Source organism: Saccoglossus kowalevskii, chromosome 8 (assembly GCF_978046115.1).
Source record: "Saccoglossus kowalevskii chromosome 8, keSacKowa6.1, whole genome shotgun sequence".
NCBI lineage: Eukaryota > Metazoa > Hemichordata > Enteropneusta > Harrimaniidae > Saccoglossus > Saccoglossus kowalevskii.
The window spans coordinates 29,602,571-29,627,454 of record NC_140648.1 but is presented as its reverse complement, the minus strand read 5'-3'; the positions used below and the strand labels follow the sequence as shown (position 1 = coordinate 29,627,454).

The following is a 24,884-nucleotide window of genomic DNA, read 5'->3' as shown; positions in this document are numbered from 1 at the left end:
TATATGAAATTAAATCATGTATACTTAGATTATTTGAATTCACAGGGGAGTTCTTGAGAGTATAGCTTTACTTATGAATATAATGTTAGTCGAAGTGACCGGCAACAGGAGACCGCAATCCACGACGATATTGTAAGTTGTGAGTGGCGAACGCTTGATTAGAATTATCGATTTTTTCTTCACTTCTGCTGTAAATTGCGTTCATTTTTGGTGTGTACAAACTTTTCTGCAAAGAAGAACCATATGTTAATTTCGTTATACTTTTTTAAAACAAAATAACATTTTTATTCTGGATTTAGCAACAATTGACAACCATATACGCGCTCTTCATCTTAGGAATGGGTGACCTTCCCTGTGGTTGTCATGGGGACTGCCATCGAAACCAGAATCAGCCAAATTTTCTCTTTTCGATATTTTCCCCGACCCCGTGCTCTGCGTACTTTTCTTACGTTGTATGTCTTTCATGTCCAATAGAGGTATGGATTCCGTCAGTGGGCTCGTAGACGGCTTGTGTGTGTTGGTTGCATTTAACTCCGTCGAGTTCTTTGGTGTTAAAGAGATTTTGTCATTGAGGACCTGTGACCTTCTTTGCCATATCGGCGGCTCATCTTCTGCCACCATCAGCGGGGTTGTACAACTTGGACTTCCCGGCGACAGACTCCTGTAGTTGGCGTAGTTAGCATCGTCGCTAAACACGTTCTTTTTCCTTCGTCGTCGGTTAACGCGCTCCTCAATGTCTATCAACTCGCCGTCTACACTTTCTCCCGATGGAACTTCTTCTTTACTGGTATTTTCCCACTTAATGTGCGTATCGGCGACCGTTATATGAATGTTATTATTACTTCCGTTCACAGAGTTAGTGTTGGAATCGACTGGTTGAGCCGTTGGTAAGTTCACGAAGTCTACCGACGGCATGTCATTGCCACGCGAACCACTGTTATTAGAAATGCTGAGGTCTATGTTCGAACCCACGTCAATCACAGACGAGTTTTTGCTTTCACAAACTGATCTGTCTATTTCGTTCTCGCTCACATATCCGTCTTCTGACAGTTGGTCAATAGGCGGCACACTGTTGTTTGATACTTTCTTATATTTTGGATCCTGTCCCTCTAACCAGTATGTAAGGATCTCACCCTTTCCCTTCATTGGTATAAGACCTCTTTCTTCGGTTTTGTATCCACCAATCTTATCAAGGATGGCCTTACAAGTTGGACTGCAGTGAATCTTTAACGCTGTGGGAAATTTGATTGAAAAATAAATAAAATATTGAGGAAATAGTTGAAATACAGTGCTAATCCGTGAAATACGGTATCTATATATATATATGTAAAACAATCTGAATGTGTGAGTGAAATACAGTCGTAATATGTGATACATAGTCGTAATGTGCGCCTCATAATAAGAATACTAAAAGATAACATGTGAAATACAGTCGTAATATGTGAAACATAGTCGTAATGTGCGCGCCATAATAAGAATACTAAAGGATAACATGTGAAGTACAGTCGTAATATGTGATACATAGTCGTAATGTGCGCGTCATAATAAGAATACTAAAAGATAACATGTGAAATACAGTCGTAGTATGTGAAACATAGTCGTAATGTGCGCGTCATAATAAGAATACTAAAAGATAACATGTGAAATACGGTCGTAATATGTGAAACATAGTCGTAATGTGCGCCTCATAATAAGAATACTAAAGGATAACATGTGAAGTACAGTCGTAATATGTGATACATAGTCGTAATGTGCGCCTCATAATAAGAATACTAAAAGATAACATGTGAAATACAGTCGTAATATGTGATACATAGTCGTAATGTGCGCGTCATAATAAGAATACTAAAAGATAACATGTGAAATACAGTCGTAGTATGTGAAACATAGTCGTAATGTGCGCGTCATAATAAGAATACTAAAAGATAACATGTGAAATACGGTCGTAATATGTGAAACATAGTCGTAATGTGCGCCTCATAATAAGAATACTAAAGGATAACATGTGAAGTACAGTCGTAATATGTGATACATAGTCGTAATGTGCGCGTCATAATAAGAATACTAAAAGATAACATGTGAAATACAGTCGTAATATGTGATACATAGTCGTAATGTGCGCGCCATAATAAGATACTAAAGGATAACATGTGAAATACAGTCGTAATATGTGATACATAGTCGTAATGTGCGCCTCATAATAAGAATACTAAAAGATAACATGTGAAATACAGTCGTAATATGTAAAACATAGTCGTAATGTGCGCGTCATAATAAGAATACTAAAAGATAACATGTGAAATACAGTCGTAATATGTGAAACATAGTCGTAATGTGCGCCTCATAATAAGAATACTAAAGGATAACATGTGAAGTACAGTCGTAATATGTGATACATAGTCGTAATGTGCGCCTCATAATAAGAATACTAAAAGATAACATGTGAAATACAGTCGTAATATGTAAAACATAGTCGTAATGTGCGCGCCATAATAAGATACTAAAGGATAACATGTGAAGTACAGTCGTAATATGTGATACATAGTCGTGATGTGCGCGCCATAATAAGATACTAAAGGATAACATGTGAAGTACAGTCGTAATATGTGATACATAGTCGTAATGTGCGCGTCATAATAAGATACTAAAGGATAACATGTGAAATACAGTCGTAATATGTGATACATAGTCGTAATGTGCGCGTCATAATAAGAATACTAAAAGATAACATGTGAAATACAGTCGTAATATGTAAAACATAGTCGTAATGTGCGCGTCATAATAAGAATACTAAAAGATAACATGTGAAATACAGTCGTAATATGTGAAACATAGTCGTAATGTGCGCCTCATAATAAGAATACTAAAGGATAACATGTGAAGTACAGTCGTAATATGTGATACATAGTCGTAATGTGCGCCTCATAATAAGAATACTAAAAGATAACATGTGAAATACAGTCGTAATATGTGAAACATAGTCGTAATGTGCGCGTCATAATAAGAATACTAATAGATAACATGTGAAATACAGTCGTAATATGTAAAACATAGTCGTAATGTGCGCGCCATAATAAGATACTAAAGGATAACATGTGAAGTACAGTCGTAATATGTGATACATAGTCGTGATGTGCGCGCCATAATAAGATACTAAAGGATAACATGTGAAGTACAGTCGTAATATGTGATACATAGTCGTAATGTGCGCGTCATAATAAGAATACTAAAAGATAACATGTGAAATACAGTCGTAATATGTGAAACATAGTCGTAATGTGCGCCTCATGATAAGAATACTAATAGATAACATGTGAAATACAGTCGTAATATGTGAAACATAGTCGTAATGTGCGCGTCATAATAAGAATACTAAAAGATAACATGTGAAATACGGTCGTAATATGTGAAACATAGTCGTAATGTGCGCCTCATAATAAGAATACTAAAAGATAACATGTGAAATACAGTCGTAATATGTGAAACATAGTCGTAATGTGCGCCTCATAATAAGAATACTAAAGGATAACATGTGAAGTACAGTCGTAATATGTGATACATAGTCGTAATGTGCTCCTCATAATAAGAATACTAAAAGATAGCATGTGAAATGCAGTCGTAATATGTGAAACATAGTCGTAATGTGCGCGTCATAATAAGAATACTAATAGATAACATGTGAAATACAGTCGTAATATGTGAAACATAGTCGTGATGTGCGCGTCATAATAAGATACTAAAGGATAACATGTGAAGTACAGTCGTAATATGTGATACATAGTCGTAATGTGCGCGCCATAATAAGATACTAAAGGATAACATATGAAGTACAGTCGTAATATGTGATACATAGTCGTAATGTGCGCGTCATAATAAGATACTAAAGGATAACATGTGAAGTACAGTCGTAATATGTGATACATAGTCGTAATGTGCGCGCCATAATAAGATACTAAAGGATAACATGTGAAGTACAGTCGTAATATGTGATACATAGTCGTAATGTGCGCGTCATAATAAGAATACTAAAAGATAACATGTGAAATACAGTCGTAATATGTGATACATAGTCGTAATGTGCGCGTCATAATAAGATACTAAAGGATAACATGTGAAGTACAGTCGTAATATGTAAAACATAGTCGTAATGTGCGCGCCATAATAAGATACTAAAAGATAACATGTGAAGTACAGTCGTAATATGTGATACATAGACGTAATGTGCGCGTCATAATAAGATACTAAAGGATAACATGTGAAGTACAGTCGTAACATGTGATACATAGTCGTAATGTGCGCGCCATAATAAGATACTAAAGGATAACATGTTAAGTACAGTCGTAATATGTGATACATAGTCGTAATGTGCGCGCCATAATAAGATACTAAAGGATAACATGTGAAGTACAGTCGTAATATGTGATACATAGTCGTAATGTGCGCGTCATAATAAGAATACTAAAAGATAACATGTGAAATACAGTCGTAATATGTGAAACATAGTCGTAATGTGCGCGTCATAATAAGAATACTAATATATAACATGTGAAATACAGTCGTAATATGTGAAACATAGTCGTAATGTGCGCCTCATAATAATAATACTAAAAGATAACATGTGAAGTACAGTCGTAATATGTGATACATAGTCGTAATGTGCGCCTCATAATAAGAATACTAAAAGATAACATGTGAAATACAGTCGTAATATGTGAAACATAGTCGTAATGTGCGCGTCATAATAAGAATACTAATAGATAACATGTGAAATACAGTCGTAATATGTAAAACATAGTCGTAATGTGCGCGCCATAATAAGATACTAAAGGATAACATGTGAAGTACAGTCGTAATATGTGATACATAGTCGTGATGTGCGCGCCATAATAAGATACTAAAGGATAACATGTGAAGTACAGTCGTAATATGTGATACATAGTCGTAATGTGCGCGTCATAATAAGAATACTAAAAGATAACATGTGAAATACAGTCGTAATATGTGAAACATAGTCGTAATGTGCGCCTCATAATAAGAATACTAAAGGATAACATGTGAAGTACAGTCGTAATATGTGATACATAGTCGTAATGTGCGCGTCATAATAAGAATACTAAAAGATAACATGTGAAATACGGTCGTAATATGTGATACATAGTCGCAATGTGCGCGCCATAATAAGATACTAAAGGATAACATGTGAAATACAGTCGTAATATGTGATACATAGTCGTAATGTGCGAGTCATAATAAGAATACTAAAAGATAACATGTGAAATACAGTCGTAATATGTGAAACATAGTCGTAATGTGCGCGTCATAATAAGAATACTAAAAGATAACATGTGAAATACAGTCGTAATATGTGAAACATAGTCGTAATGTGCGCCTCATAATAAGAATACTAAAGGATAACATGTGAAGTACAGTCGTAATATGTGATACATAGTCGTAATGTGCACCTCATAATAAGAATACTAAAAGATAACATGTGAAATACAGTCGTAATATGTGAAACATAGTCGTAATGTGCGCGTCATAATAAGAATACTAATAGATAACATGTGAAATACAGTCGTAATATGTGAAACATAGTCGTGATGTGCGCGTCATAATAAGATACTAAAGGATAACATGTGAAGTACAGTCGTAATATGTGATACATAGTCGTAATGTGCGCGCCATAATAAGATACTAAAGGATAACATGTGAAGTACAGTCGTAATATGTGATACATAGTCGTAATGTGCGCGCCATAATAAGATACTAAAGGATAACATGTGAAGTACAGTCGTAATATGTGATACATAGTCGTAATGTGCGCGTCATAATAAGAATACTAAAAGATAACATGTGAAATACAGTCGTAATATGTGATACATAGTCGTAATGTGCGCGCCATAATAAGATACTAAAGGATAACATGTGAAGTACAGTCGTAATATGTGATACATAGTCGTAATGTGCGCGTCATAATAAGATACTAAAGGATAACATGTGAAGTACAGTCGTAACATGTGATACATAGTCGTAATGTGCGCGCCATAATAAGATACTAAAGGATAACATGTTAAGTACAGTCGTAATATGTGATACATAGTCGTAATGTGCGCGTCATAATAAGAATACTAAAAGATAACATGTGAAATACAGTCGTAATATGTAAAACATAGTCGTAATGTGCGCGTCATAATAAGATACTAAAAGATAACATGTGAAGTACAGTCGTAATATGTGATACATAGTCGTAATGTGCGCGCCATAATAAGATACTAAAGGATAACATGTGAAGTACAGTCGTAATATGTGATACATAGTCGTAATGTGCGCGTCATAATAAGAATACTAAAAGATAACATGTGAAGTACAGTCGTAATATGTGATACATAGTCGTAATGTGCGCGTCATAATAAGAATACTAAAAGATAACATGTGAAGTACAGTCGTAATATGTGATACATAGTCGTAATGTGCGCGTCATAATAAGAATACTAAAAGATAACATGTGAAATACAGACGTAATATGTGAAACATAGTCGTAATGTGCGCGTCATAATAAGAATACTAATAGATAACATGTGAAGTACAGTCGTAATATGTGATACATAGTCGTAATGTGCGCGTCATAATAAGATACTAAAGGATAACATGTGAAATACAGTCGTAATATGTGAAACATAGTCGTAATGTGCGCGTCATAATAAGATACTAAAAGATAACATGTGAAGTACAGTCGTAATATGTGATACATAGTCGTAATGTGCGCGCCATAATAAGATACTAAAGGATAACATGTGAAGTACAGTCGTAATATGTGAAACATAGTCGTGATGTGCGCGTCATAATAAGAATACTAAAAGATAACATGTGAAATACAGTCGTAATATGTGAAACATAGTCGTAATGTGCGCGTCATAATAAGAATACTAAAGGATAACATGTGAAATACAGTCGTAATATGTGAAAGATAGTCGTGATGTGCGCGTCATAATAAGAATACTAAAAGATAACATGTGAAATACAGTCGTAATATGTGAAACATAGTCGTGATGTGCGCGTCATAATAAGAATACTAAAAGATAACATGTGTAATACAGTCATAATATGTGAAACATATTCGTAATATATGACGTAATACAGTCATAATGTATCCCTGTTATGTGAAGTGTAGCTTGTAAAAGTGTACATTACAGTAGTGGAATTCAAATCATACAGTCGTATTCTGTGATATGCGCAGTCGTCACAGACGTAGCAAAATATCTATTAGTCATGCATATCAATGAGGTTACATCCACTAATTAAAAATTGAGTTGCAGTTATCAACACGAAATGAACAATTCTGACGGTCGTCAGATAACCAATCAAGGTAGTTAAATAGATTACAGGAAAGATGAACAGTCACGTGATTGTATGCTATTACGTGTCTTTTTTCAATATATACTTACGAAGACCGTTCGATTCCATTCTTGACGCCGTATTGACAGTGTCACCGAACAAACAATACCTCGGCATTGTTAGACCAACTACACCAGAACAAACAGGTCCTGTCAACATAAAAAAAACACACGATGTTATGACTATCATTCACTCGGTTCTCCTAATCCAAATGATAGATTGATAATACACACTTTATATTTGTATTTGTGGAGTAATGTCATTTGTTTAAATATAAACCAATTGTGCTCTTACCCGAATGAATGCCAATACGAAGTTTCAGTTGTTCCCCAGGCCTATGTCTGATTTGAAAGTGACCTATTTCATCCAGCAAATGGAGAGCGGAAGATGCAATTTCAGCAGCGTGTCTGTCACCATTACGAATTGGAAGACCTGACACCAGCATGTAGGCATCGCCGATCGTTTCCACTTTGTAAGCGTCGTAGTTCTTTATGGTAGAGTCGAACACCGTATACAGATCGTTGAGCAGATCGATTACCTACAGGGACAAAATATGATTGGTCGGAACGATCGTAATAGGCATTTAAATGTATGGTATTGGTTATTGCGTGATAACAGGGGAAGTATGTTTGTTTAAATAGTGATATCGACGTTGAATTGCTTAGAGTGATAATAATCGCAGCAGGGCTCTTGCTTAAACGGATTCGTGCAAAACGTTATTGTTGATTTATACGTGTGTTCGTACATTGCTCTAAATACCGACTCGTTATCGCCCCTATAGCAGATCTCCACGTGGTATTGATCGGCCACGATGAGAACACATCGTCTCAATAACCAGGAACGCCGGTTATTACCATTATGAATAGGTTAACATCAAGCGATACACGTGTTGATATTGAATTTGTATTTATAAATAACGTCAGTATTTCCATTACCTGGTAGGGAGTACTCGCCGAGGACAATGCTGTGAAGCCTACTATATCGCTGAAAAATATTGTCACGCACTCAAACGCTTCGGGGGCAACAGGTCGTCCCTTCTTAAGGGAATTAGCTACTGACCTATTAAGAAAAACAAACACATTTGTATGATCAACGCCGTCGTCATTGGAGAATTGAACTAAAAGTTATGTTAAACTTTATTTAATTTAGAAATTCAATTTGAAAAAAAATATTAATATTATATTTTGATCAACGTTAGTGTCGATATTGCTGTTAGTAGTGTATGAACCAAGCGATTTACTCAATGCGACATGGTAACCCATGCACAAATAGAAATATACATGACTCGTTTCATCTGACGAGACGTGATTGGCAATGGTATCAGGAAGGTGCAAAACGTGTATCATTAGTTCGCACCAGGTACGTTGATGTACTGATACGGTGTGGCAGACCTGCAAGCAATGTGTTGAACGCTAATTTCCGAATAACCTACTACAACCACGAAATGTACTACAAAAACGGAAATTAAATTGGCCGTACACCCGTTTTAGAGTATTTCTTTTTCCGGAAGGTTCTTGGCTCAAAAGTAAGGAGCGGAGTCTCACACTCAGAACAAGTGTATCCGCCGCGCACAAGAATCAGGTCGGCTGACAAGTTGACCAGCTACAGCGCGAAATCACAGGACAGAAATGTGGAGAGAATTACTTATCCTGATTAAAAATTCACCCGATTTTTGTCTACTATTTTAAAAGTAAATTTTGTGGTTTTTGAGAACTTTTGAAAAAGGAACCCCTTTTCACGACCCCGATCTCAATTATTTCGACGGCTGGAATAGTAGTTACGGCAAAGGATACCAAGTTCATGTTTACACAGGTAATACAACGAGATCCAAATTGTCCTGTGCTCATCGTTAGGATATTCAGTTTTTGTGACACCTTGTTTTCCCTCGAGAGACACGACAACTGCTGCATACATGCTGTTTTAAATATTACCTTCATTAGTATGGGCCATCAGCATTGAACTTCTCTCGATATTAACAACGACCATGCGGCGATTGTGACTAAGGGCACTATAAGTTACTGACATTAAATGCATTGCCACTTACTTTGGCAACATGCTGTGTAGCAAGTTGTCTGTTTTCTTCTTCTCTTCAATCAACTGCTGTGTTCTATCATCAACGATTGACTCTAAATTATCGGCGTATTTTTCCATGATGGCAATCATGTTATCAAAAATGTTGTTTTTCCTGCGGAGAAATACAATGATGCATATGAGGTATATCGGGCTTTTTAAACCTACAAAATCTTGTTTTGTTTATTTTCGGTATTTTCTCAGAAAATAGAATATTTACTAAAAAACTGTCAGGAAATCGCATTTAAAAAACATTAGACTGGCCCCCATATAAGCACGGACGAGTCAAATTCATGAAATAACTATACCAAAATCCAACAGATAGCGTAAGTGACTTGAGGCAAATCCATAACATCGTCATCGTCTGAGCTGTCTGATTAATACGGTCGCTGCCACGTAACCACGAGCGCTTGTACGCGCGCGATGATAAATTGACCACAAGTTATCGTTAAAATTAACAAGCGTTAAAAAAACAATTCGATTAAAAATTACATTTGCGTGTTGGTTATGTATCAATTGGTTTAACAGGTGCAATGATTGGTTGGATTTTTGTAGTCATAATATTATCATCATAATGTATATGAACTGTAGTGAATTTAGAATATGATGCGCGCCCTCTAGGACGAAACGTTTCTGTGACGTAAATGCGTGTACGTGACGTCGTAAACAGCCTCGATATCATATTAACCTGTAGCCGTCTGTCATTGGCAGATATTCTACATTCTAATTGACTAAACCAGAGTCGTCGATTGCTTATTTCAACGTCACAGAAGCGTTTCGTCGCTAGATGGCGCCAGTGATTTGAAAAACATTTTAAACGATCTATCGTGTGTGTAATAACCCTGAAGCAGACGGCACAGTCACTTAAACATCAATTAGGGAAGTGTATCTCATAAATCAGTTTTATTTCCGCTGCGAGAGTCATGAATGGGAGGCGGACAAATTACAAATGATCTCAGTCTCATAGAATAGTTTCACAATTACTAGCAAGAGAGTGTGGGGCATTTATTTATTTATTGCAGCCATTTTTGAATGCGGGGCTCACTAGCAAAAGAGCTACCGAATGTAAAACAACGAAATATTTGCAAAATAAATCAAATCCTAAAATACAGTACTAAAGAAAAATGATGAAAAATAAGGAAAATACTCTGTGTTTATTTGATGATTAAGATTAACTTGTGGCGACTAAGGAGTGATAATCAACATAAAAATCGTTGAAAAAGCTCGGTCGAAACATGAGTAATCATGCTCATTAAAGACTATTAGATATAGAACCGAAATCGCTTCAAAAACGAGAGTGCAAGTTCAGTTAGCAACTACGGAAATTAAACACACGCAGGTAATGGATTGGCAACACGATCCAGTGATTATGATTGATTACTTTTCTCATTAGAATCAAATCTTGATTGATAGTGTTCACCGACTCCGGTTATTGGGTTATCAACGCGCACATCTACATCGGGCAACGGTCTGCTATGTTCAGGATTTCACAATCTTTTAATAACTAATATACGCTATTAAAGACAGAGATATTCCTGTTCTGCGGCGAATACCACAGACACGGCCACAAATCTACAGTGAGTATCACAGATACACTAAAGAATCTACGGTGAGCACCATGGAAACATCCACGAAACTACGGCGAATACCACATACACGCCCAGCAATCTACGGCGGCTACATGTCCATGGAATTCACGGCCAGTACGGCATATATACCCAGGAATCTACGGAGAGTACTACAGGGACACCCAGGAATCTACAGCAATTACCACACCAACACACCAATGAATCTACGGCGAGTACTATATACACAACCGAAAATTCACGGCCAGTACGGCAGACACAACCACGAATCCGCGTGTCGTACCATAGACACATACAGGAATCCGGCGAGTACCTCAGACACGCACTCACGAATCTATGACAAGTACGTCAGATAAACTCGGGAATTTTCTTGCCTACACCACTGCCACACATAAGCAAAATATAGTTCTTGTATACTTACATTCCTTTTTGAATAGGTTTAATTTTTATTCTTATAGTCTTTAGATCTGGTCTGTTTTCTGGTATCTCGTGCCAACATTCTTGTATCGTATCTACAACACAGTCAGAGGCGTCTATTTCAAGTAGATCCATAATATTTGGTCGGAATGGCCGAACGGGATCCAGCGGTGTTTTCACACGTTCTATGATCTCTATAAAAAGTTAAAACATTGACATAAATATAAAGATGCGATGAATAACTGAATACAACGTATGTCGAAACATGAAAAGAATTTATACCTTTAGGAGAAAGTTCAGTGTTGCCATAGGGACCAGCGCGGAGGAAAATTTCGTACATAATAATAGCAAACGAGTAAATATCTCCTTTTTGGGAACCCTCTCCTGGTGGGTTGGACATGCGTAGGAACTCGGGTGCCCTCCATAAAAGATCTGGAAGCAAACAAAAGAAATGTACAATAGCCAACAGGATTTTAAATTATTTTTACAGAGAAATGAAAACGTAGAAACATTCACCAACCATATTAATTTTCGTGGGAGATACAAACGTCCATGATATCCGCTACAGCCGAGAACATTTGTGTGTGTATTTTGCGAGTCTGAAAACGCGTTTAATACACACGCCGTCACGTGTCTCGTTTCGATGATACCGCTTTCTCATTGTACACGCTTTATATGAATTACTGCGTTTTGCGTAACACGTGAACACAATCCGAAGATTTACCTCTGTAAAGTGCGAATTCACCAGCATCTTCCAAATCTCGTTCGGCACCAGCCTTGAACTCATGGAGACCGAAGTCCGTAATCTTCACAACCCATCTTGAGTCCACTACACAGTTCGAAGATTTCAAATTACCGTGCGATTTTAATTCGCTGTTGTGAATATATATCATTCCCTTTAACGAAAGCACATGGAAATAACAGTAATCTAGTGTCTTCAAAGAACTCACCCAAAATCAACAAATTCTATATACCAGCATATAGCCGTCGTGTCTTGTCATGTTTGCTATGGGTCCCATGCAGCGTACACAGCGTGTGTGAAGTATTTCGAATATCGAACGCGCATTGTACGACGACAGTGGGGCTTTATGGGTACCATTCTATGTGCATGAGAACGTTGGCCGTATCTGCACACCTGGGTACACATTCACCATTGATAACTACTAATGTATAACGATGTAGTATACGAGAAATAAAAGGAAAAAAGAATGTCACACACATCATACACTCATCAACCCATCCACAGACACCAACCAACCGACTCACCCACCCACATACCTACCTATACCATCCACCAACCCACTCACCGAAGTCAATCACATCTTATGAAATGTTTTCGCTAATTCATGCTTACCTTGATTATATCGCTAACTAGCGACGCGACGAACATATCATCTAATTTAATTTCATCGTTCTCCAAGATGTCCTGATAGATGAAACAAAAAATAGATTGCTTAATGATTCGACCATTTCAAAAAGTTGCTGGTTTCAGCACGTCATTTCCAGGCACCATACAAGTCAAGTGATTATGAAGAGCTCGTTGTTCATCAGACTAATTTGTGAGATTCGAATGTACATGATTTTGCAGCATAATTTACGAGTTTGGAGAATAATTTGATTCAATGAAAACATGGTTCTTGGTACGTAATCATAAAGCTCTTAAAGAATCAATTGGAGTGGTTCATGTGTCCGTGTTTCGTGCGTTGCGTAATCATGGCTTCGCGAATCGATCCACACGCATGATGAAAATATTTATGCAAGATGGCACTAACTGATCCCTCTGCGCATTGCAATAGCTGATAACCACATGGGAACCCCGATTACACGCAACGTATTTTCTAATAAGCTCTGTGTCACACTTACACACCGTCCTGGCATAGTAATCAGACAATCGGGCGATGGGGGTCTATTTCAAAATTCTTAATCGACGATGAGTTGTTATTATTATAGTAATTATGCTGCAAATAACGAGGTTTGCGTTACTCCAGGACAAGACAATGTCTTAATGTCAAGATAACATTTTATTCAATGATGATTGTTACCTGTAAACTTCCTCTAGAACAGTACTCATTGATGATACAGATGTGTGGATATTCCACGCATGCGCCAATGAAGGGATTGACATGGTCGTGACGTAAATCTCGCACCTGTTGACAAGTGATAGAAATAAATAAGTAAACGGAATGGAATGGAAATCAGTGGGAGTATTAATAGCCTATACTTGACACGTATTATAATTTCCCCGCGGAACGATCTTGACACAAAATATGTTTTCCGTGTCTTTTAAATAGCGAAACTGTGCTATCCCAGTATACTGCCAGGAAGATAATTTATCGTAAATAGGGCAGCGGCCGCATCGACGTTCACCGACTGAGTACAATGTCCCCGTAACACCGTTATTAATATACGTTTTTTTTAGTCTGAATTACACTGAACAGCAGTAATAAACTACAAAATAATAAGGGTTACTAACACTACGTTGTTGAATTGTAAGTACAAATAGGTATTGGCGTTTTGTAATATATTTGTGATCGACATGCTCTCTAGAGCATCTTGATTAATGAGTATTTTCTATTTAACAAATTGTTTTCTGAGCTTTATTACTTGGAATTACCTTCGTTGGAGAGGTTATGTTTTTTGTCAGCATTTCTTTATCTATCTGAATTGACTTTCAGCAGAATAACTCGAACAATTATGAACGAATTTTCCTGACCGTTTCAGGAGGAGTTGTCACAAAGAGCAATCGATTCCGAGTCGATTTAGGTAGAGATCTTGATCTCATTGCCACGAAAACAACAATTTTGGAAACGATCCTCAATTGGTAGCTCGAATAAGTTATGGAAAGATTGCTATGATTATTTAGAAGGAGTTGCTCTTGACACAAGGACCGACTAATCATGTGGAAGAGATCTGGAATCAGTTACCATGGAAATAGTAATTTTCAGTCTGAATTTCAGTTTTGTATAGGAATATATATTCACAGTAGGATATAGATGTATCTATATACTCTCCGAGTAATTTCGAGTTATTATTATCGTGATTATGTGTTTGGTGTCTGATTTCGTTGCTCAATACTTACTTATATGTCAAAGCTGGCCGAGTAATTTTTCACCAACTCGAGGTCACATGCCCATTATTTTATACATATTAACTTCCTAAAAATCAGACTTGAAACTAAATAAGTCCCTAATATAACCGGCGACCTCAGTTCTCTGTGCAATCATCGAGTTATTGCAAAGACAATAACAAGAAATACTTACAACTTTGAGTTCTTTGCGAACTTTCCTGGTTAGATCTACACTCTTCTTACTTATATACTTGATGGCAACGATGTTTCCTTTGAACGTACCGACTTTGGTAAATATTTGCTGAGTGTGGGCGTCTGTCACGGACTGTATGGATTCGATACTGTGGAGACTCATCTAACAAAGATATAATAAATAAATGTATAAATAACCCGTCACCTTCGTTGTAGACGCGTCTCGCCTATAGTTCAAATCAACAGACTGCGCATGCACGAAGAAGTTCTCGGACGCGAATGGCCGTCCAGTTCTCGCTCTGAGCGAGAGAACTACGAGACTTCCGTCTCCCCCGTCATCACGTCGCTTTTTGTGAGCAAGACAAGAAGTCTCGTGGTTCTCTCGCTTCAAACAAGAACTCAGTGGTTGTTTACGTCAACAATTTTTATTATTTATGAGGCAACTAATCAGTGTGTGATTTGGTACAGATACCTATTAGTCGAGACTTACCCTACTGTTGCACCGATTTAATGTGCCATCGCCTTTAATGATGATTTCTCGATAATCTATCTTCCAAAGTAGTCCCGCCAGAGCCTGTTCATATTTCCAGTTCCTATGGTAACGATAACAAATATTGGCGTTGATGTTTTTCGTATGTGTGGAATACAGTTCACGTTAATAAAAATTCGTGACTTTCGACAAAGTTTGGCGGTTGTCTGAAATGAGGTTGCTCCTAATATTGCCTCCATCAAGAAGGTTACGTTTTACCAGCGCTGATTTGTTAATTTGTGTGTCTGTAGTTCGTTAAAACTGTCTGCCTGCATGTCTGTCACAAAAAGTTATGGGCGAATGTTCATGACATTTTCAGGAGAGAATGCCCTCGGGAAAATTAATTAGATTTTAGAGGTGGAACCGGTTCCAAAGAAACGAGATTTTTTGGGAATAATATATTTATGTCTAGATAACTCATTTTATTTATATATATATTTTAAAAGGGTTTGACAGGTTGGCAGAGATCTGGATCTGGTTACCATGGAAACGCAATTTATCGTTTGCCTTTGGAACAGGTACCAATCAATCAATTAAATTGAGTAAGGAGAGTAAGATCTGGATCCGGTGGCATGGATACAGCAATTATTTGAATGAGTCTTCACCATTGCCAGATAAGGTGTTTGTCTGATTCGTTGAGAGAATACACTATTAAAACTCAATTCAGCCGTTCTTTTTCACGAAGAAACTGGAAGGTTACGTCAATACGATAAATATGTTTTATTATGAGAATTATATTAATACAATAGAGGTATTAGTAAGATACTATGTAGCTGTAGTCAATGTTTCCGATCTCGAAGTTCTTTTTAACAGAAATTATAGGATTGTTGTTGATGGGAAACTTATGCCCACTACTTTAAATTAAATTGAAGCTAGAGTATAAATCGGTTTCACCACGTGACATCGGTGAATTGTTTGGGGTTACCTACACTTATTAGATTCCATAGCCTAATTGACATATTTAATGATACTGTAATTATTGTGAAACTTCATATACAACGTTAGTCGATGTAATATACGTACCTATAAGCTACCGCTACTACTATAATCAGTATCAGAAAGATGCCACCCATAGTACCACCGACGTACTTTGGTGTGTGGTTTATTATAATAGGACACAGTTCATCGTAAAAACCACATTCCGGTTGGTCGACGGGTCTCATCCCAGATACCCAGTCAATTTCAACTCCAGCTTTTGGGACGTACCTCTGTAGACACCACAGAGAAAAAAAACACAGACCAGTACTGTTAATTAAGAAAACCTCAAAGCTGTATTACCGGTGGCAGTAGCTACAGCTGAAAGCATTTCTTTTGTATGTTGTTTATAATGATTGTAAACTGTACAGATGTTGATGCAGCGACTGGAGATGAAGCATTAGTTTACCGCCCTCACAGCTAGTGGCGTTACGACATGGAACATTTTTTGCATCATCCATTGAAGAACTAATAACATCATAATTACACAGAGTTACACATCGTATATGGCATTACATAGGTGACACAGGATTAATTATATTTGCATACACCTACCACTTCGTAATTGATCATCTGAAACAAGCCGACAGGTAGCATCCCGTAGCCAGGTGTCGTGTTTGTTTGTTGCCTAGCAATGATTGTGAAATTAGATTCAGCGTTGCCATTATTATCGATGAATCCTAGAGTTCCTGTGATACCTTTAGGAAAGAAAAAACATCGCAGAGAAGAGAAGAAAATACTTCATTGAAATGTCAAAACAAATATCCCAAATATTTATATATATATATCATTCGGATGATATATATATTTATCACATCTCACTGCTGTTACGCATGCTGTGATTGGTTGAGACTCGGTCACATGACATGGAATAAAAATGGATATTACATGGTATATTGCCCGCCAAGTGGATATTACATGGGTATATCACATGGATGACGTCACTGAAACTACTACGCAACGATACTGCGCATAACAAATTGTCGTTCGCTGCACTGGGGCTGCTCTGGCCGCTGTTGCTTTCAGGGTTTTGAAGGAACTTTAGCCATCCGAAATAGATAGTGAACGTGCCAGAATGGATATTAAGTAAGATACTCTGTTTTGATGTATAGGGTATTTTTTATATGGAGCAAAAATGTACGGCAAAGCCGCCACTGAAACGTCGCAGCCGGGGTCGCTGCAGTGCATTCTACGCTGTAAGCATTTCTACGCGTTCCACGCCGATGCTAACCGAAAACGCTCTAAACAAAGCTGTGTGGCTTGTGAAAAGGTGGTACGTTCGTGAGAAGGTAATTTCAGTCATTTCCACGGCACTCTGACATTTTTATCTGTAGAGTGATCAAATAACTTGCGTTTGAGAATTTCTCAATTCATTTCAAAAATGTTATTCTCGATAATTTGAGTGATTCACACTGCGGAAACACGGTTCAACTAAAAAGAGTATCCATGGCTGAAAATAACATTTACTGAGTGTATTTCGTTTTTTTTTTTCAGCAAACAATGTATGTATGTTATTGAGTAATGTGAAACTTGTTATAATAGATAAAATAAAATATTGCATACTTCAAATATAAGTGTTGTTATTTTGTGGGAGAGCGGGTGTGAGTGATGTATGGTAGCTGTGATTGTCATGGTGGATGTCTGTTCGATGTGATAAAATAAATAACACATGGTTATTCGGGCAATATCACGATTTGTTGTCTGCCCTCGGGCTGTTGGTCATGATGACCACCATCCCTTGGGCAGGCAACAAATCGTGATATTACCCTCACAAGCATGTGTTATTATTTAATTATATTATACCAGTATATTGATGGTGTTAATCCATTGATTTGATTGGTCCAAACACAAAATTTGCATATGCAATCCATGGTATATTGGCTGATAATGCACGGCTAAACCAAGTGGCCCTGGAACATGAATTGACTACAGGTTTAATACGGAAATACATAAAACCGGTATTATGTGATTTTTAGGGAAATATAGTGGTTGAATTTTAGAAGAATATTGAAAAAAAATACTGTATTAAAAACATCTGAAAAGTTATATAACTATAATATTGCTTTTTGTTAATGGTGGGATCCAAGTTGTGAGCGTCGGTCGTTGGGTGATTGTCGTTCGCCACACAAACCTAAACCACCGTCCCATAACACCGTGAGGTGCCTACACGAACGCCAGAACGCTATGTTCTCAGTGTTGTTACTTTGAGATGGATTGCGAACTTCCAACAAAGAAAACATGATCTTTAAGTACAAGATATAATTGAGGGATTTAATGACATAAAAATGCAAAAAAAAACTATGAGTCGCAGGCAAAAATGTATGCCACCAATAACAACCGGTGTCCGGTAGCGGCAGCTGACAAAATTGCAGTGCACCCGGGTAATTGCCATCTGTTTCAAAAAACACGGGACAACGCAGGATTCGACGACGATATATGGTATTGTAATTCTTCACTATGGGTAAATAAATTACAGGAGATGATGAAGGTAATTTCGAAAGCTACAGATTTGTGCCGAGTGTACACCAACCACTGTATTAGAGCGACGGCGTGCAAAGTCTTTCGGCCGGAGTTGAGACAAGGCATATCATGTACGTGTCACAAAAACGATGCGAAAATTCGATCTTACACCATCAAACTTACCCCAGAACAACGACAAAACTTGTCAGTCATACTGTCACAAAACTTTGGTTATACCAAAGGTATCCAAGTCAGATGTTGGAACTGAGGTCGCTGTGCCGGTCGCCGTACATGATACACCGCGTCCCGCCGCGTACCGCTGAACGTCAAATATCCACAGTTACAAGTAGTATGATGAGTCACAAAACCGGTTTATTTCACAACTGTACTTTCAATGGGCAAATTACAGTCCAAATTGTACAAAAACCGGAATGAAAACGTGGAAAATCCGTTGTTTAAATGATCCAAACTGTACACGACCCTGTATTTCAAATCGCGTTGTGCGTCAGTAAAAGGTCAGAAAGGTCATCCTTTGTTATGCTAATTTGTGTGTTTACGCTGCTCTATTCAACGTGGATATGTTTCTTTTTCATGTGGAATAAAAATTAGTTTGTATTCAATTTTAACTGTGTTGCGCATGTAATTTTTGTATGCATTCAGCGTACAACTACATACTATTCTTATAAATATTCATGTTCAAGGGCCATAATCATGATCTTTTAGTAGATGAAAGTAAACTCTTTTTTTACTAGTTTTATCGAATTGTCAATATACTGGTATAATATAATAGCAATAACCCCCGCCGAAGTTGGGTATACCACTTGATATTGCACAATTCACTCCATATATGCACTCGCCTGCGGCTCGTGCATATATGTCATGAATTGTGCAATATCTCGTGGTATACCCGCCTTTGGCGGGGGTTATTGCTTAATTATCACATCTCACTGCTGTTACGCATGCTGTGATTGGTTGAGACTCGGTCACATGACATGGAATAAAAATGGATATTACCCGCCAAGTGGATATTACATGGGTATATCACATAGATGACGTCACTGAAACTACTGCGCAACGATACTGCGCATAACAAATTGTCGTTCACTGCACTGGTGATGCTCTGGCCGCTGTTGCTTTCGGGGTTGCTTTCAGGGTTTTGAAGGAACTTTAGCCATCCGAAATAGACAGTAAACGTGTCAGAATGGATATTAAGTAAGATACTCTGTTTTGATGTATAGGGTATTTTTTATATGGAGCAAAAATGTACAGCAAAGCCGCCACTGAAACGTCGCAGCCGGGGTCGCTGCAGCGCGTTCTACGCTGTAAGCATTTCTACGCGTTCCACGCCGATGCTAACCGAAAACGCTCTAAACAAAGCTGTGTGGCTTGTAGGTGTGGTACGTTCGTGAGAAGGTAATTTCAGTCATTTCCACGGCACTCTGACATTTTTATCTGTAGAGTGATCAAATAACTTGCGTTTGGGAATTTCTCAATTCATTTCAAAAATGTTATTCTCGATCATTTGAGTGATTCACACTGCTGAAACACGGTTCAACTAAAAAGAGTATCCATGGCTGAAAATAACATTTACTCAGTGTATTTCGTTGTTTTTTTCAGCAAACAATGTATGTAGGTTATTGAGTAATGTGAAACTTGTTATACCGGTAATAGATAAAATAAAATATTTAATACTTCAAATATAAGTGTTGTTATTTTGTGGGAGAGCGGGTGTGAGTGATGTATGGTATCTATGATTGTCATGGTGGATGTCTGTTCGATGTGATAAAATAAATAACACATGGTTATTCGGGCAATATCATGATTTGTTGTCTGCCCTCGGGCTGTTGGTCATGACCATAATATTGATGATGCCCTCGCCTTCGGCTCTGGCATCATCAATATTATGGTCATGACCACCATCCCTTGGGCAGGCAACAAAACATGATATTACCCTCACAAGCATGTGTTATTATTTAACACTCCACCGTCAATTTTACAGACGCTTATACTAAGCGGATATAGCTCTCAAATAAACAGATCGATTAATGTTTGTAAATCAAACTATATTTTTTTATTATTTATGCACATACTTTTAAAGTATGCATAACATATGATAAATGTTTTTTTTTTTTACATTTGTTCGGTGATTCGAGCGTTTTTAAGTGTGTTCATCTTTGAAAACAATGTGAAGCCAGTATAGATATACACATGTGATGACGTGCTATACACATGTGATTACGTGCTATACACATGTGATGACGTGCTATACACATTTGATGACGTGCTATACACATTTAATGACGTGCTATACACATTTAATGACGTGCTATACACATGTGATGACGTGCTATACACGTGTGATGACGTGCTATACACATTTGATGACGTGCTATACACATTTGCTGATCCACAGTTTAAAATCAAAGTAATTACTCGATTTTTGCAGTAGACGTTCGGTCAGCGCCTTTCAGATAATACGGGAAGAAGTACAACAAAGGAAAAACAATGTGAACGAAAATATTGTTGTTTGATGTGGTATTTTGAGGAACAAATTTGATTGCCTTTGAAATACACTGTATAGTATTCGTTGGACGAAAACAAACACACGCGCGTGCGGTGATGGTTATTGTACGCACTAAAACAATTAGTGTTCATACGCCCCCTAGAGACTTTCATTGTTACACTGAACGCATCTTTGGTGTGAGCTTGTATAACAGCGTTTTTACGTAGTTCACCACGAATAACAATCTAGTATATTCATCAATGCACGGTATTAGAGAGTTTAAGATTTGCGTACGTAACGGGAACGTAACGTGATGTTCTAATTTCGTTTGCGTTACGTTCTCGGGTGTCAGAAAACGATTAAGTACAAGCGCCCACAACGGGAACGTAACTGAAACCAGAACCATGTCAATCCGTCTCTCATTGGGCAACAATAACTACCTAATAAAATTTGTTATGTCATTTCACGTCCGGAATCAGAATTAGTAGTTAGTTCACAGACATTTGACAGAGCTCTCACTATTTCCATCCACTCTGCTGAGGTCCTAGGCCTGTTTGCCGAATCCTCTTTAAGCAGATCAATATCATGCGTTTTCAGTGGGTATAAATGTCAGCTAAAATGCATCCAATATTTCTTATTTCATCATAAATATTCAAAAACACTCTAATATAAAACGTTTTATCAATGTCAATGAAAATTATTCAAAATTGACAGCGAGAAAAGCTCTCGGAAATCAACTACGAGTCAGTCACCTTGATCACGTTCAAAACGACTGCCGAACGACCAGGCAACCGATGACGTCATTGGTTCGCGCGGAGGTCATGCACAAAGCAGTGACGTATCCGTTCTCGTTCCGTTCTCGTACGCGCATCTTAATGTCTCTAATAACAATTCAAAGTTCTAATCTACAGTGCTTTTTTACTTTAAATCTAAAGTTTCCATAATTGCACATCGACATTGTCAATGTTTCGTCTATGCGTATCAACTGTCCAGGAATACTTACTCTCGTATGATCTGCCTTTAACGTATTCAATGACCGCCGTCCCGTTGTAGGGGTCGCCACCGTCATTTAGAACGTCTGTCATGGCTTTGGCGAAAAGCATAACTCCGTCGTACAGGTACGCCGCCTCGATTGGAATCTGCGAACAACATATTATTAGAACGTAGACTGAAACGAGCATAGTTATTCTAAAGTCGTCATGGCAACATATGCTTAAGTTGTCATTAAATGTATAAAGTGTCAGCATATACCAGTGGGAGTAGCAGTTTATTTGCTATTGCCGTTTATTTCAAAGCAAGCAAGGATGCGAGCAAGAGACAACGACGTGAAAGATAAAGATGCATCACTGATATTTTTTTTTTGCAGTCAGAATGAGATCGACTATGATCGATTTCAGTAACACTCGAGTCAACAAAGTATCCGATTTTGCACTCAATGCTTAGTACATTAAGCAAATATGAGTCTTGTAACAGACGTAGTACGCAGTATTTAACACATTCATGGTGGGTTATGGGAATTGATATCTGGCAAACAATGATGAAGTGACTGTTGCTATGCAAATACATTATTTTACACTCTGTGCGTGTTCAGTGTATATTGTGTTTGAAATTAACAAATAGTCGATTACGAGTGTTAATATCGGGAGTTGACTGCGACATCAAGTATTTTTATATGTAGAATTATACTTGGAGACTGTGTTGCATTGACTGACTGTTACTCGCATCGTTCTTATATATCTTTCTACCGTGGTATGTCCCTATGATACCTTCTGTATCTCACATTTTCGAGCTAGTTTGTCAAGTGACTTATTTATGTTCAATATTAATATGCAATAACTGTTATTTTTATATTTGAATTCCAGAGTAACACTTGTATAAATTAATGTTTTACTTCGCTTAGTTTTGAATCCTCCCTGTTAATTTTGCCCCACAGTGCATAGTTATTTTAACGAAAATCCACCAGAGTTTCTCACACGGTCAACTCCTCGCTGTAAATAAACGATGAAAATGGTGGTCGTAGTAGTTGTACAGTAAATTCACAATATACTTACGTCTCGTCGGATAGTTCTGCTTTCGAAATTGAAAGGCGGACGCGACAAATATTCATCAACAGTTATCCTAAAGTCCTTGTACGTATCACTTATCGGTGGTGTGGCAATTAGAATCAGGAGTGATTGGTATGCTGAAATCAACTCCGGAGTGAACCAAATTTGATACGGATCTGAAACCATAGACATATTATGCTATCATTGAACGCACTTTACCAATCATACAACAAAACAACTGACACGAATATGACCTTCAAAATAAATCTGTACATTCTTCTATATATAATGAAATTTATGACGATTTGGTCCGGAATTGATGGGGAAATTACAGAAAATCGCATAAAAATGTGTAAAATATCGCCACAATTTGAAGTGAATAATGATGGCGTTCAATTTGTTGGAAATCTCACCCAGTAAATATTTGTCGGCGTCCTCCAAGTCATATTGTTCGGTGTCCACTGTGATTACAATATATTCTCCATTTATGAGTAAGCCCTTTTGTTGCATTGCTGTCATGAATTCGGGACGAATGAATTTCTCCCCTAGTAGTATGTAAACTAAAAAAACAACAAAAAAACATCATATATATTTATCGCTTTAGATAGCATGGCCATATGGAAATTCCAAGGAATGATGTTCCAGCAGATCGCCTTCACCTAGTGGTCGAGAGAGAGATTTCTGATTGCACACGAACACGTGGGGAACGAGGGGGAGATGGCGTGGACAGGCATAACACTTGTCAACTACAGCAAAATGTGATTGGATGCACACATGTGTATTTGAATAAATGTATTTGATGTTGCACTTTAGTAATAACATTATAGTATGCATTATCGCAAAATAATAACTTCATTGAATTTGGTCAAAAAAGATGATCGGAAAACATGATAATGAAATATCGTGAGAAAACTGAAATCGATTGCCCACTTCACTAATTGCACGCATTTAGACGTGGTTTAGACGTGTATTCACTTACTTCGCGTTGTGTCGAAGGTGTTTTCAATAATCGGCGGGAAGGGGTCGGGAAAACTGTTAAATCCGGGATAATATGGATGTGGATAATACTCAACAGTCTGGATAGTGACGTTGGAAGCGGCAAGGTCGTTTTCCAGACTGTGGCTCACAGCCATCCATTGCGTATCTTCCGACGTGACAAGGGTAACATGGTCCCAGTCAAAGTATTTCAATAGCGCCACCACTGATTTGGAGATTTGAGAATCGGGAGGATACGTCCGGGCGAAAGTTGGATATATTTCCTTGTCACTCACTTCATACTCGGCACATCTCTGAAATAGAAATAGTAAACATATTCCAAACCAACTATTCAAAATATTAAGTCAAAGGGAAAACCCTTCACTGTACTAGACAGTTTAAAAGCCACATTTGTTATTGTTTCCATGGCAATAATAAATACACATTTCGACAGTTGCCGCTTCAGTTGCTTTGGACTTTTTCAATCATGAAAGAGACCATTGAACTGACTACATTGTCTGAGGTTTTAATTACATAGCATTTTAAAATGTAACATGAAAAAGAACCGATCGCCGCGCACAGCCAGATGGCTAGACGATGTCAGCAGTGTTCGGCTACTTGTATCGCTATGATGAAATAGACATACAATCGTTCACTTTGAAAATAATGA

General features: G+C 37.5%; 1 protein-coding gene across 1 annotated transcript in view; it reads right to left on the bottom strand.

The window, feature by feature from the left end:
* Nucleotides 1-246: 246 nt before the first annotated feature.
* LOC100374171 (speract receptor-like) overlaps nt 247-24,884 on the bottom strand; it is an 82,127-nt gene continuing 57,489 nt past the window's right edge. Inside the window, exons 2-19 of the mRNA XM_078010058.2 lie at nt 24,219-24,528; nt 23,653-23,799; nt 23,246-23,415; nt 22,198-22,333; nt 16,787-16,929; nt 16,280-16,464; nt 15,218-15,320; nt 14,729-14,890; nt 13,511-13,615; nt 12,823-12,894; nt 12,193-12,364; nt 11,751-11,900; nt 11,473-11,662; nt 9,440-9,580; nt 8,331-8,454; nt 7,690-7,933; nt 7,446-7,544; nt 247-1,232 (exon numbers count right to left, since the gene is read on the bottom strand). Coding sequence (XP_077866184.2) covers nt 328-1,232; nt 7,446-7,544; nt 7,690-7,933; nt 8,331-8,454; nt 9,440-9,580; nt 11,473-11,662; nt 11,751-11,900; nt 12,193-12,364; nt 12,823-12,894; nt 13,511-13,615; nt 14,729-14,890; nt 15,218-15,320; nt 16,280-16,464; nt 16,787-16,929; nt 22,198-22,333; nt 23,246-23,415; nt 23,653-23,799; nt 24,219-24,528 — 3,558 coding nt within the window. The 3' untranslated portion in view covers nt 247-327. The remainder of the gene's footprint in view (nt 1,233-7,445; nt 7,545-7,689; nt 7,934-8,330; nt 8,455-9,439; nt 9,581-11,472; nt 11,663-11,750; nt 11,901-12,192; nt 12,365-12,822; nt 12,895-13,510; nt 13,616-14,728; nt 14,891-15,217; nt 15,321-16,279; nt 16,465-16,786; nt 16,930-22,197; nt 22,334-23,245; nt 23,416-23,652; nt 23,800-24,218; nt 24,529-24,884) is intronic.